Below are 15,891 nucleotides of genomic sequence, written 5' to 3'. Positions count from 1 at the left end.
TCCAACGCGCCGGCAGGCGGGCCGGCCGCCATGTTTGCCATCAGTCACCCGGCAAGCGACCGTCGAGCGCAGCGACCAACATAAAGCATTCATAATGTCGTGCCATGCAATGCAAAACCAAGAAAAATGGTACGAATTTCTCGACCTATACAGAGAAAATACCTGCTTATGGGACATCCAAAGCAGTTCATACATGCGGAGAGATCTAAGAAACGCATCTTATAACGTGTTACTGGAAAAATATAGAGAAATCGAGCCGAGCGCCACGCTGGACATGGTGAAGAGAAAGATTGATATATTCCGAACCGGTTATAGAAGAGAGGTTAAAAAAATAAACGAAACTAGACTTAATGCGACGTCGGGTTACGAATATAAACCATCACTGTGGTATTTTGACAAGATGACTTTTCTGGATTTCCAAGGAGATATTTCTGATATTAAAGATTCATATGAATCGGATGACCAGCAAGCTATTGAATATGTAAGTACACTCAAATCCGTGTTATGTTAGATAGTAGCAATTTTACCTTTAATTTCCAACCTTATTGCAATGGATTAAGGTGTGATATAAATCCTCCTGTCGGCGTTTGGCAAAACAGTTCATGCCTTAGCAAGGAGTGAGTCAGAGTGATGCATACATTGTTTTCGCTTTGTCCCTTTCTACGGTTTATCTTTAATTACCTGGGGCATTATCTATGAAAAGAGACCTTATTGTCGATGGCGCTTACGCCGCACAGCGTCGCGCGGCATTGTATTTATATCGAAGCATCGTTAATAATGGCGTAAGCGCCATCGACAATAAGGTCCCTTTTCATAGATAACGTCACCTATGAAAATAACGTTGATATCTAAAGCGTAATTACATTGTAATGATGCCTTATAAGAGTTATACAATAAATAATATTTGAACTGAATTAGTAGGTACCTAATCCAAACAACAACCGATATATTCGTTTTATGTTTTTTTTTGTATAAGTAAATATTAATATTTATATAAATACCTATTACTTATGGGAAAATCTCTTAAGAAATGCACCTCGTCTAATGTATTTTTATACAGATCAGAAATGGAATTTAACTCTAATTCAATACCTAATAAAATTATAATATACATTACCTATAAGCAGGGGTCGGACAAAAAGTGCGGATGACGTAAAAATGACGTAATCTTCCACACAGGATGATGTTTGAGTTTGTATTTAAACTTTCGTGTGACATGTAGTAACAAAGTAGTATTAATGAAGTAACAAAATAATCGTAAATAAATCCATGGAATTAATATATATATATATATATATATATATATATTGGTGGTAGGGTGATGTAGTGAATAAAATAAATTTCACGAAACTTGCCACAATATTCGAGTAAAGATGATATTTTAGAGCGTTTTCTTATACATTAGTAAATATAAATTTTAGCTAAATATAATCGTGAAGATACAATAGCTAAACAATAACGAAGTCAAATTATTGTTCATCTGATTGACAATGTGTCAGTCAAAAACGTACTTACTCATTTCAAGTGGCGATATCGTTTAATAAAGAGGTTGATTAATGATAAGTGATAATTGTTTATGAAAATCAAAAATACTATTTGAAATCATCCTATAAGTGGTTTGACGTCATCCGCACTTTTTGGCCGACCCCTGCCTATAAGTAAAGGTAAAGGTATTACGAGTATTACCCATTTATCTTTTTTTTTCTAAAACATGCGCGGAAGTATTGTGATCTATCATGTTAGAGATAAATATTTATGTGTGGGGTACGTCATAATTACCTACCTATATTATTTCAAAAATCTATTATCCGTTAAAATAAGAAATATAACGGATCCCTATGCCATTTTCTTTGAAGTTGTACAGTACACAAATGTTTTTAGATTTAGGAATGTTACTTATTTCTATTCAGAATTACGAGCTCTTTTGATCCTAGGATCCTTGAATAGGAGAAAAAAAAGTGTCTAATAATTTCCACGCTTTTATTGTTACTTTCATTCAGTAGGAATAACATAATTCCGAAATCTATAATTTCTTATGCAAAAGAGGTGCATACGTGCCATTGTCGGAATACAGACCTTTTTTAAAGACCTTGGCATATTGACTGTTCCCTCTTTATACATACTGGAGTGCCTAATGTTTGTTAAAAAATATGACAGTCGATTTCCAAAAAAAGCGGCCAAGTGCGAGTCGGACTCGCCCATGAAGGGTTCCGTATTTAGGCGATTTATGACGTATTAAAAAAAAACTACTTACTAGATCTCGTTCAAAGCAATTTTCGGTGGAAGTTTACATGGTAATGTACATCATATATTTTTTTTAGTTTTATCATTCTGTTATTTTAGAAGTTACAAGGGGGGGGGGGCACATTTTACCACTTTGGAAGTGTCTCTCGCGCAAACTATTCAGTTTAGAAAAAAATGATATTAGAAACCTCAATATCATTTTTAAAGACCTATCCATAGATACCCCACACGTATGGGTCTGATGAAAAATAATTTTTGAGTTTCAGTTCTAAGTATGGGGAACCCCAAAAATTTATTGTTTTTTTTTCTATTTTTGTGTGAAAATCTTAATGCGGTTCACAGAATACATCTACTTACCAAGTTTCAACAGTATAGTTCTTATAGTTTCGGAGAAAAGTGACTGTGACATACGGCGGACAGACGGACAGACAAACAGACAGACAGACATGACGAATCTATAAGGGTTCCGTTTTTTGCCATTTGGCTACGGAACCCTAAGAACCGCCTAACCCAGCACGTACCTTCCGACAAAGAGATACACTTTTACATTCACGTGCACACTGCGCACTTTTTAGGAAAAGCATTTTTAGTATGGCTGTAATTTTTTTTAACAAACTACCAGAATCGGTACAATTTTTACCGATTAACAGATTTCGCAATACGTTGAAAACTTTATTGAAAACCAAGTGCTACTATGACATAAACGAATATTTAAATGACAGCGAACTTTTTTGATGCATGTAAGTAATTTATTATCTATAGAATACAGGCCTTAATTTGACATTTAACAATTAGAATTTTGTGAGCGTCAGGATGACAGGACCGTGATGGCTATTTATAACGAGTGTTACTCCAAGATTTAGTACCTATTTAGTACTATTTGGTACCTGTCATCAAATATTTAGTACCTCAATAGAAATCGAGAAATATTGAAAATAAAGTGGCCAGCCATTCTGTCGTCAGGTTGACAGGACCAAGTCCAGTTCCCCTATTTGTAGACGTTATATCGAATCCATCTTTTGACAAAGATTTAGTACCTATTTAGTACCTCTCATAATTATTCTTCTTATTTAATTTCGACTTAACGTAAAAAAGTTACAGCTAGAATAAACTTCGTATGTGCACAGTGGTGCAGCCAGTCAATGTGAACCGGGCCTAAAAGTTTGTTCAAAAGTTAATATTTTTGACTACAACATTTACTTTACGTTGTTTGGCCAATCCAAAATGAACCACGAGCGTAGTGAGTGGTTTGAAAGTGGAATCTTGAGCATTGCGAGGAGTTCAAGGCATGAGGTTTAAACAATGTTTCTACCGAGTGACACACTACATTTTTGACCACACCAACTTGAGGGAAATACTCACTTAAAATTGGAAATCATCACTAGAAGTCAATTTTACCAGCCAACATGAGTAAATAACTCGAATTTATTACATACATACATATAATTGTATATTATATTGTATATATACCTACATATAAAGAAATTATCAAATTAGTTTTTCAGAATGCTAATACAGTTCTTTACCAAACTCCTTTTCCCGTATTGCCTAGGTATTTTTGGAATTTTTAGTCACTCCTCCATACGCTACCTTTTCTACTAAACTTTGAGAAGACATTACTAGGCTTATAATTTACTTATAACAAAAATAAAAATATGTAAACAAACGTTAAGCATTAAGGTTTCAGATCACATAATAATAAAAAATGTGGGATGTTGATTCGATAGTTGTTTCAGCGAACGGTCTAATAGCGAAGAGTCTCGACCAACATCTTGAGGGACTCTCGCTAGGTGGTTGGATCAAGGGCCAGATGCAGAAGGCGGTGATCTTGGACACGGCGCGGATAGTCCGCCGGTTCCTCTCTCTGCGGCCCTGACCACCGGTAGCTTGGGCCTTGCCCCGCTGCCGGCGGCACCCTAGGTTAGGTTTTTTATATTGTGTTTATATGTATTTTTTATTGTTTTGTAAGTATTTTGATATTTTACTTTTATATTCATATTTCAAATAACCTAATCTACGAAATTAAATGAATAAAAAAAATAGCATCACTTCAACTTTTTACAAAACATTTAATATCTCCGAAACTAGAAACCCTCATAAGGTACCTTTTCTCGTGGAACGTTACACATTGACTTTGTTCCGTCGAGGAACAGATTAGTATTAATTTATTTCTATGCATATTTAGATAGGTATTTTTTCTTACATACAAAGCAACACAATTAGGATAGAATATATTTTCATGTATGTTAGCGAGATATTTTTGAGCTGGCAACTACATTCATCTCAAAGCCCTTTCTTCCGGCGCGACCTATGACCGCGCCACCTAGCGAAGATAAAAAAAAACTTCTCCTGCCGTTGAATCGAAATGGCCGCGATCGCTCCGCGCTCCGTTTAAAATAATTCATATCTCGAGTTCTGTCGCTGCAATTTAAAATGAAAATCAACCAGAAACTACTCAGTAACCCAGTGCCCCTCATGGATATATGCAGCTGTCGATAAAAGCAGAGGATTTCCAAATCACCATACATAGACCACCACGCGGTCCGCCAAGGCGCTTCTGGATTTATGTAAGTTTGACCTCTCAATATATATCGCCGCTACAGACTTTAAGTGATGATTTTCAATTTTAAGTGAGTATTTCCCTCAAGTTGGTGTGGTCAAAAATGTAGTGTGTCACTCGGTAGAAACATTGTTTAAACTTCATGCCCTGAAATCCTCGCAATGCTCAAGATTCCACTTTCAAACCACTCACTACGCTCGTGGTTCATTTTGGATTGGCCAAACAACGTAAAGTAAATGTTGTAGTCAAAAATATTAACTTTTGAACAAACTTTTAGGCCCGGTTCACATTGACTGGCTGCACCACTGTGCACATACGAAGTTTATTCTAGCTGTAACTTTTTTACGTTAAGTCGAAATTAAATAAGAAGAATAATTATGAGAGGTACTAAATAGGTACTAAATCTTTGTCAAAAGATGGATTCGATATAACGTCTACAAATAGGGGAACTGGACTTGGTCCTGTCAACCTGACGTCAGAATGGCTGGCCACTTTATTTTCAATATTTCTCGATTTCTATTGAGGTACTAAATATTTGATGACAGGTACCAAATAGTACTAAATAGGTACTAAATCTTGGAGTAACACTCGTTATAAATAGCCATCACGGTCCTGTCATCCTGACGCTCACAGAATTTTGACATTATTTGATGACACGCAATATGTAAATATATAGTTGACTTTTATTATTAAGATGATGACAATTAATTTGTAACTCATGAGCTACACCGCCACTCACGTTAAATATTTGTATGCCTCATACGGCCAAAAGTGGAGCACTTAATTATTATGTATGTAACACCTGTTTGTAACACAACCTGCTTATCGACAAATAAATTAATTGAATTGAATTGAATCTAAAAAAAGTGTAGTACGAGTACGTACGTAACGTACCTGTACAGCTGCAGAAAAAAGTGACCCTCCTGCATAGAAGTTTGTATGCAAAGATGCTAAGCGAATAATAGTAGGTATTGCTGACTGTACATACAACTTTGAATTAAATCTCTTTTGCTCGGGTATTTACTAAACTTCTATAAATTATCTTCCAGATCGATATTCCCGAAGAATACCCAGAAGAAGAAGAGCCAGACCCAGTTGTAAAGTACAGACTCAAGATGAGAAACATGAACCCTCGTCCGCGGCCCCGACAGCGACCGTACGCAAGAGAGAAACAAAACAGTCCCCCCTGTGACAGCAAGCAGCCATCCTCCTCTGGCGAATCGGAAGACGACTGTGCTAGTTATTGCACTAATCTTAAACTACAGATGAGAGGATTGGACACGCAGCAGAAGTTCATTGCGCAGAAACTGATTTCAGACGTCATTTTTTTGGCCAGGACATCACAACTCACTCTAGATTCGTCTATTCTCATTGATAGCCAGTGGCGGATTTCCCATAAGGCACAGTAGGCACGAGCCTAGGGCGGCGAGATATTAGGGGCGGCAAATTGTGACAAAAAATTCGCTGATGATAACAAGAAATAACTCAAAATTACGCCAGGCAACGAATTCTCGAAAAAGGTACCTATACATAGAGGGAAATGCTTGGAACACAATTTTTGACTACGTAACTTTGTTTGAACTAGTTAGGAGGTGAACATATAAAAAATTCATAAGTCCCCGGCCGTATCCCTTGAGTCAGAGGTAGAGGCGGGTTTGAAGGTCCCATTTTTCAGTTTTTCGCTTATATCTCGGAAACTATGCGTTCTAACGACATGATCATTATACAAAATGAAAGTTGATTAAATTTGCTATAAGTTTTTCGATATCTTGAGAGCCCTCCACACTTGTGCGCGAATCGCGGCGCGAAGCCGTCGACGCCGTGGCGTCGATTTCGCAGAATGTTCACGCCTTGTTACCCGTCTTTTGTCGGTTTTTCGGCCCGCGTCAAAAGAAGCGCGAAGCGCGAACTTGCAAGACTCCACATTACATACTATTTTGGCTCATCAGTTGCATTGCAAGATAAATATTAATTAGGTACTTATACCTATTATATATAGCGGCTATATTTTACGGTTTACAACAAAACAAAATGAAAAAATAGCTACAGCAAGTATGATGAATGACAGTTAAACTTGATCAGCTGATGCTTTTCAGCCATCTTGGCGCGAACTAAACTGCGAAATCACCGTGAAGTTTGCGAGTGTGGAGTCATACGTCAACGTCGCGATATGTTCGCTCCGCCGCGAAGTCGCGCCGCGGTTCACGCACATAGTTTAAAGGGGGGCTTGTATAATTTTCGAGATATCCGCTCTTGAAAAATGTAATTTTGCATTGGTTTTGCTTTAATAATATTCACAGTGCTTACGAAGAAAGGAACCCGAAAGATTTTAACAGCTTATTACTGATCATATTTAAAGACTAAAATGTCCTTTCTACTTCTCTGGAATTCGCTGGAGGCCAAAAGAGGGAAAAAAATGTTAGTTATTCTTGTTTCTTATTAAAAAAAAACTTGAATGTTTTTGTACATAAAAAGTAAATGTTATGTATGTATATGTATGTATATATAAACTCTTTATTGTACAGACACAAATTTAATTTGTTATTGGTAAAACTGTCACTTAAAATGAAATGTTTTTTTTTGTAAAACCTATTTTTTTGCAAAGCGTTACTAGGTACATTCTGACATTTATCAATAAGGATAATATAGCTTGTCAAGCATATCTTGTCAGTAAAAAAAGGCGCGAAATTCAAATTTTCTATGGGACGGTATCCCTTCACGCCTACATTTTTCAAATTTGCCGCCTTTTTCTACTGACAAGATCTGCTTGACCAAGTATATGTACCTAGACTACGTCGCAAAGTGGCAACATCGCTATCGTAAATGCGTTTTAGACGTTTTGTTTTTTAATTGGTAATAACTGGTTAAAATCTTATAGCACCGTAAATATATATATTATATATTGAAGGAAATTTAATGCAAAATTACAGACATATCACGATCATGTCACAAGGACGCATAGTTTCTGAGATATAGGTAATAAGCGAAAAACCGAAAAATGGGACCTTCAAACCAAACCCCCCTCCCCCCCCCCCCCCCGCTCAAGGGCTACGGCCGGGGACTTTTAATAAGTATGTTCACCTCCTAACGAGTCCAAATAAAGTTACTAAATTAAAAATGTGTCCCAAGCATTTCCCTCTATATCTTTTCGTTGCATGACCTAAATGTACTTGTCAATATGATGGGGGCTGATGCTGAGAAAGGGGCGGCTACAAGGCCTGGAGCCTAGGGCGGCAAAGACTGCAAATCCGCCACTGTTAATAGCCTAGATAATTAGGGGTCGAACGAAGCTTAGGTTTCGGTTTTGGCGTAAATATCATTAAATACAGAAATAGATAACATATAGGTACCTACCTACACTAAAGAAAAAGTGACCAAGTCCACCGGTGGCAGAGACACCACTTTTCACTTCTTTTCTTTTTTCTTGGTCACTTTTTCTTTAGTACATGTTATCTATTTCAGTTTATAATTTATATAATATAGTAGTGTGACTACTTGTAAAAAACACAAATCTAAACAAAATCATAAAATAATTTGATTTGTTACCTAAATGCGTAAATATTGTATTAATTCGGTCGAAGGTTCGGTTTCGAATTAATTAAGAAATGAGTTTCATTTGTCCGGTTTTTATGCCACTTGGTTTTGATTTCGGCCGAAACCAAGTGAAAACCGAACCTTCAGTTTAGGCAAAAAATCCGGTATCGGTCGGGCACTACCTGTACCTACCTACTCTACCTAGGTAGGTAGGTACCTAGGGAAGATTAGGTACCTACCTACTTGATGTACTGGGTTGATCTAAATTTTGATAGTCGTGCTATAGAAGAGAAAAATTTATGTACGCAGCAGTTTTTTTTGTTAATTTCCGTAATACATTTTATTACACATCTAGTTGAGTTATTTTAGTGTAATCAATAGGGTTGTCATATTGTGTTAACTTATGAAGATTATTTATTTATGTTTAAACATATATGGTTTCTGAAGACGTCAACAACATTCAACGGTAAAATAGGTAACTAGGGTATGTCACACCAAGCTTCTTAGTACCGAACGAATTATAAAGTAGGTACCTAAGGAAAAGTTAAAGTATGTATAACCCAGTTACATATATTAGGAGCAGTTTCTTAAAAGCCTATAGGCAATGTTTCTAACAAACTGAATTCATTGTAGTCTGCAGTTGGCAATGTATCAAATTTTGCATGCAAGTTTCTTAACCTTATAACTGGCGTTAAAATCAAGGAAGAATACAAAAATAACATCATACGGTCTGATAATGTGTTTATTTAGCTATGTATACCTAAATAAAAATCCGAAATTAGGTACCTACCTACCACTTTTACTGTTAAATATTCAAACATTAAAATGTTTCTCACTTAAGTGTATAATTGCGGTAAATTTATAACGGCGTCTAAAATAATAAACTTAATACTCTCAATAAAGCTGTGTTCACAAAAGGTATAATATTGACAGAGAACGCCGCCCCGGGCACCCGAAAATGGCGTAAGTAATTAAGTACCTTATAAATACATACAAAGTTTCCTTCGTTTAAGGTCACCTCGACCTCGGTATTCCTGAATTTAGGGGGCATCCATTAATTACGTTACACGTTAGGAGATGGTAGGGGGGCAAGAAAAATAAATGTGACATGTCGTGACAAGGGGAGACGTCATAGTGTTTGTGACTCCCCCAGTCACAAATGTTAAGTATGACGTTTAACTTCATCTGTTACCGATTTTTTTTTACTTGTTGTACAGCTAAATAATTTGTTGTATCAGTCGGTTTCGTATTATAAATTTTAAAATCGTGAATTTCGTGTGATGTTTATGGATGACCCCATGTAAACGAACTAAACGAAATATTAAATGGGTGATTGAATTTGAATTTCACACCGATAAAAAAATGACGTTATTGGTTATTAACTTATTATATCAAAGAAATGGCACCCTCTAGGGTTGCTCTAGGGCCTTTGCCAGAGTCAGTGAGAGGTAAAGACTGAACAAAATGTCACTTTCGACTTGACACTGACAGATCGGTGTCGTATTGCATTGCTGTGACATCTTATAAGTATTGTTCAAATTGGGCCGTAAACAGGAAAAGCGAGATATTTTTTACATTATACCGGAGACACGTGCTCTAAATTGTCAGAAATTACTGGTTCTTTACTTCCGGGAACAGAACCCCTAGTGTACTTAAGTACATTTCATTCGATAACGTGACAAGCGTTCGCCTAATGCGTTATGTCTAATTTTGTATGGGATTTTGAACAGCGTGCCAAGCGGGACGTTTTGGAATCTCAATATCCCATAAAAAATTACACTTAACGCAAACTCGTGCATCACATTGCGCAATCGAATGAAATGTAACCGGGTACAGAAAATACAGGTTTATAGTATTTTTCAAACTCGATGGGTAGGATGACAGCTGTAATTTCAATACAATTATGCGAGATTTGGCGCTTTTAGGTTATAAATTATAATTATGGAGGTCATCTGTCATCCTACCCATCGAGTTTGAAAAATACTATAGTTTTCTGCGTGGGTATGACTAGCGCAAGTAGCGCGGCTATTTAACATGGTATAATATTTAATACGTCTTGTAATGTTTAATACTATAAACCTATTATATACAGGTATTTGTCAAAGGACTGTCTCATTTCAAACATAGACAGAGAGAATCATACTATCTTTGTCTTACACTAGTACCTATTAGCACCCAAAAGTAAAGGATGAGTAGGTACTTATAGTTTTCCTGGTTCTTAAAGACTGACAAATTGGTTTGACCAACTATAGGTAATAACAGGGTAAGGTACTTAGGACAAAGCCGTTATATTGTGGTTGCTGGTTCATAACAATCTGACAATGACGCAATAACAGTTTAAAAAACAATTTAACTAGAATAAATAGATGCCTAATCACAAATAAAATATCTGGCAGACCGAGCTTTGCTCGGAAACTTATATAAACTCAAAAATGCGCGTTTTCCAGAGAACCTAGCTATAGATCGATTTTTCGCCCCCGAAAACCCCAATATAGCAAATTTCATCGAAATCGTTAGAGCCGTTTCCGGGATCCCCCAAAAAATACATCGTCAGGAAATGACTCTCTTTCCATCAACCGGCAACAACGTACTATTTTTAGACATCGTCATGAAAAACAATAATCTTTAGTTCGTCAAATGCGTACTACGATATCATGACGATACGCACTGCCTTATCAGATGAATGTAATCGATTTTTACTGCTTTACGTACTTACGGTAGTCCTACACGAGTGTTTAGGCACAATTAAGAGGCAACAGGAGTGGTCATTTCTCCATACAAACGTACTTGACTGTTTCCTCCGTGGGTTTTGAAGCTAGAGCAATGATTTTTTCAACACAGATTAATATTGTCAATATCTGTGTCGGACTGTTTTGCTTTTTTTGATATATTTGGTTTTTAAGGCGCTAGAGCCTTTCAAAAATGGCCAAAATGGCCTAATTGACTATGCCGCAATGAGAGGCGTGGTATTCAAAACTGATATCAATTAGCCAAAAAAGCAAAACGGTCCGACACAGATAATTTCAGAATCATTTAGATTTCCAAATATGGCTACGATTGGTTAAGTTTTGGAGGAGGAAACAGTCGAGTACGAAACCTCGATTTTTGAGATTTTTACGCAGGATTTTTCGCCTTGTCCTTATCGCACTAGTTTTAGGAGCCGCTTCCGTTAGCGACACGGGTATATTTACCTAAAATATTTAAATCTCAGCTCCTGTTTCGTCTTAATAGAAAATCCGAATGAACTTGCTAGAGTATCGTAGCAAAATACCATGTTTTCCAAATACTTAAGGGAAAAAATCCTTAACAGGCACACGGACCTAGCCGCCGCCACCATACAACAGAATCTACGCTCTCATTTCAAACGATAAAATTCTGAAATAACATGAAATCTGAATTCAACATTCAAGTAACATAAACTTATATCTACGACTGTCTCAATCATTTATTTTATAAAAATTATAAAAGAAAAATTGTATTTAACACTAACTATAATATACAATATCAGTTACATAAAGCAAAGTAGTAAGTAAGTAGGCAAAGGTACTAACTTTCTAAGAGCCGACGCAAATATCCAAATACGCGTGGATTTGTATATTGGTGGTTATATATTCTACATTAGCTTAGAACATTATGCAGCAAAAGATAGCAGTAGGGACGGTTAATTAGGTATTATACAACTTAATTATTAGATTTGTCTTTCACAACCTGGCTACGAAGTTTCAAGCCCCAAACTGAATAAAATTGTTCTCGATATAATCCCTCTCAACCCCCAGAAGATTTTCAAGTCCACTATGTAATAAAACATACTACGTATGTAACTACCTATTTACGAAGCTTGAAGTTCCTAATTTTAAATAAAATTTTAACCCTCTACCAACTTTCAACCCCTTTTTAAACCGTTTAGGGGATGATTTTTTAAAAACGCTGAAATCACTTTTCTTGTATTCTAATAATATTCCTTTATACAACGATTCAAGTCCCGCACTCAAATAAATGTTTGACCTCCAAACAAATTTTCAACCCCTTGTTCACCACCTTGGGGGGTGAATTATCAAAAATTCTGAAATTAGTTTTCATTTCATTTTTATAAAATACCTTTTTACGAAGTTTCAAGTTCCTAGCTTTAAATAAAATTTGAACCCTATACAAACTTTCAACCGTTTTAAGGGATGAATCTTTATAAACGCTGAAATTACTTTTCTTGTATTCAATAATATGGCTTTGTACAAAGACTCAAGTCCAGCACTCTCAAAAATATTTGATTTCCATACAAACTTTCAACCCCCTTTTCACCACCTCAGGGAATGAATTTTAAAAAACGCTGAAAAGTAGTTTTCTTCTCTTTTAATGAAATAACTTCATGAAGTTTCAAGTTCCTACCTTTAAATAAAATTTGAACCCTATACACACTTTCATCCCCTATTGGACCCTTTTAGGGGATTAATTTTTAAAAACGCTGAAAACACTCTTCTTGTATTCTAAAAATATGTCATTATACAAATATTCAAGTCCCGTACTTAAAAAAATGTTTGACCTCCATACAAATTTTCAACCCCTTTTTCACCACCGTAAAGGATAAATTTTGTAAAACGCTGAAATTAGTTTTCTTCTCTTTTAATGAAATAACTTTTTATGAAATTACAAATTCGTAGCTTAAAATAAAATTTAAACCCTTTACAATCTTTCAACCCCTTTTTAAACCTTTTAAGGGACGAATTTAAAAAAACGCTGAAACTACTTTTCTTAAGTTCTAATAATATGGCTTTATACAAAGATTCAAGTCCGCACTCTCAAAAATATTTGAATTCCATACAAACTTTCAACCCATTTTTCACCACCTTGCGGGATGAATTTTTAAAAACGCTGAAAGTATTTTTCTTGAGTTCTAATAATATGGCTTTATACAAAGATTCAAGTCCCGCACTCTCAAAAACATTTGATCTTCATACAAACTTTCAACCCCTTTTTCACCACCTTGGGGATGAATTTTTAAAAACGCTGAAATTATTTTTCTTGAGTTCTAATAATATGCCTTTGTACAAAGATTCAAGTCCCGCGCTCAAAAAATGTTTGATCTCCATACGAACTTTCAATCCCTTTTCCACCACCTTAGGGGATGAATTTTCAAAAACGCTGAAATTAGTTTTGGTGTATTTTAATAATATATCTTTTTACGAAGTTTCAATTTCCTAGCTCAAAATAAAACTTGAACCCCATACAAACTATCATCCCCTTTTTAACCCCCTTAGGGGTTGAATTTCTCAAAATCGCTTCTTAGCTCTTATACATTTTATAAATGCAACCTAGTGTCCAAATTTCAACTTTCTAGCGTTTGTAGTTTCGGCTCTGCGTTGATGAGTCAGTCAGTCAATCAGTCAGGACACGTGCATTTATATATATAGATACTAGATAGATATAATGTAGTTATGTATTATTTTTAATTACCTACCTAACTATTACTAATGCTGTACAATACGCTCTCAGGCTTCAGCATTGATAATTTAATAGTGCATAAGTACATGAGTTTTTATTAAATATGTGCCTTATGTATATGTATTTGAAATACCTACCTGTTAAGTACCTACCTACATATTTATTATTGTCTCAAAATGGGCAAGCCGGTGGGACGAGTAATGTGGACGCCCCGCCACTGGCAAGGGATTCGAATTTACTCTTTGTTAATTTTAACATTATCATATCATCAATTGTACCTACTTCAATCGGTCTCTGAGAAAAAAGTATTTAACCGATTTGATAGACCGAAGTGATCCCATAAGAGCTCCGTGAACAAAAATCGGAGCTCTAAAAATATGGCACGTTTCATTTATAAAAATCGTATTGTATCATCTAAAGATCAGCCTGATTTCAGTATCACTTACGGTTTTATGGGCAGTATACTTACCTATTACGTATACCACCGTAAGTATTCTTACAAATAAATTTCCGCTATCAAGGTACTTGGAGTCCAAAATCGGGTTGCCTTTTGCTACGTATTATCTCTACTACTTAGTCTACTCACTCGGAATTTCCGTTCCATAATTGTGTCAGGTGTTATACAAGTATTAGGTATCTGATATATTGTTACTTGTGCGATAATTATCACTGTTGACAACAAAACCTTGTTTCAGTATCTATTACTGATTTACTTATACTGATAAGGGACAATTTTAAGTACGGTTTTGAGTACCTATAAGTTTAGTTGTGGTTTAGTTTTGCTGAAATTTACACTTACATAGGTAGGTATGTACTTATAACCTGAAAACGGCGAGCGAGGGCCCAAGGATCTCCACAACGACCGGCCGTGAGCTGTACTCGTCAGTTCGCTAATGTACTTTCTCTTAGCTTAACTGGGGGCCTAGCCAAGGTGACAATTGTACATAGACAAACGCCGATCGAAAAGAAAATTGTACCGGGATGACAGATGCAACGAAAAATCACGTGATCATTTCCATACATTATTTCACTTTCGATTTTGGCGTTTTTTTATCAACGATTGATACGATTGTCACTTATTTATACGAGTATGATATACATTTACATAAAGAAATAAGTACCTACGCCTTTCAAGTTCCACCATCACCACCATGAAATGCAATTTTCTCACCAGGTTTTGAAGAATAAAGTAAGGCTTTAAGCGTTTTATTTTAATTCGATTAAGCCTTTACGAGCTGGTGTGGTTTTGTAATTATTCTGATAAACCGTCAAAGCCTATATAAGGTATTAGTAAAGCTTAATACAAACGTTAGAGTGTAGTGTATCGACTAGGAAGGGACAGAGTGTGGTGTTACGAGTAAAGCTAAAGACAGACTATCAAAGGACGATAATCCGATCACGAAGCGCCAAATTTTCACCAGTAGGTATCGCGGTGACAATGGATACTTATAGGATTGTTAGCCGCAAAATTTAATTACAGGTAGGGTGTTCCTATATATCGACGAACTCAATTAAACCCTCGTATGCCGCCTATCAAATTTGATCACAGAAAGTGACCTTGACATTTAAAACAACAGATTTTAATTCCCACGCACCACGCATGGATCCGTGTCTAAGCATACGAGGGGTTAAGTCATTAAATTTGCCCCCCTAATATGCTTATACTTACCATAAAGGTTCCGTCACACAGGCGCGTTTTCCGGGCGGGGCGAGAGTGGGGCGCGCCGCTTTTATGTATAAAACGCTTACGCCCCGCCTGGAAAACGCGCCTGTGTGACGGAACCTTAAGGGGGACCCTACCGAACCCTACTATTCAAAATACTTTATGATGACATCTTACGAGTAATACTTGCGTCAAAGAGATTATTTTCTTACGTCAAATCACATTTTCAATAAGTCCTTGACGGTACCAACTGTTTATGTATTTTTTTTATTGCTGCACGCGTATTATTATCGACCATTGTGCGTTTGCGTTATCACCTCAGTAACGTATGTTTACGTACTAGGCGATAACTCAGTACGTCGACTGTACATAATATGTCCAAGGCCGAACATGGAAATTAATGGAGTACTTAAATACCTAATGACACACGATATAATGATACACGAAAATGATG

The 15,891-nt window shown here is 36.1% G+C and overlaps 1 protein-coding gene across 1 annotated transcript; it reads left to right on the top strand.

Moving 5' to 3' along the window:
• Window positions 1–47: 47 nt before the first annotated feature.
• On the top strand, window positions 48–6,332 carry LOC134652584 (uncharacterized). Its single transcript, XM_063507750.1, has 2 exons — window positions 48–481; window positions 5,854–6,332. The coding sequence occupies exons 1-2, from the start codon at window positions 95–97 to the stop codon at window positions 6,211–6,213; spliced, it is 747 nt and encodes a 248-aa protein (XP_063363820.1). The 5' UTR covers window positions 48–94; the 3' UTR covers window positions 6,214–6,332.
• Window positions 6,333–15,891: the final 9,559 nt, after the last annotated feature.

Source organism: Cydia amplana, chromosome 12 (genome assembly GCF_948474715.1).
Source record: "Cydia amplana chromosome 12, ilCydAmpl1.1, whole genome shotgun sequence".
In the NCBI taxonomy this organism is placed as follows: Eukaryota; Metazoa; Arthropoda; class Insecta; order Lepidoptera; family Tortricidae; genus Cydia; species Cydia amplana.
This window is presented reverse-complemented; position numbering and strand designations above follow the sequence as displayed.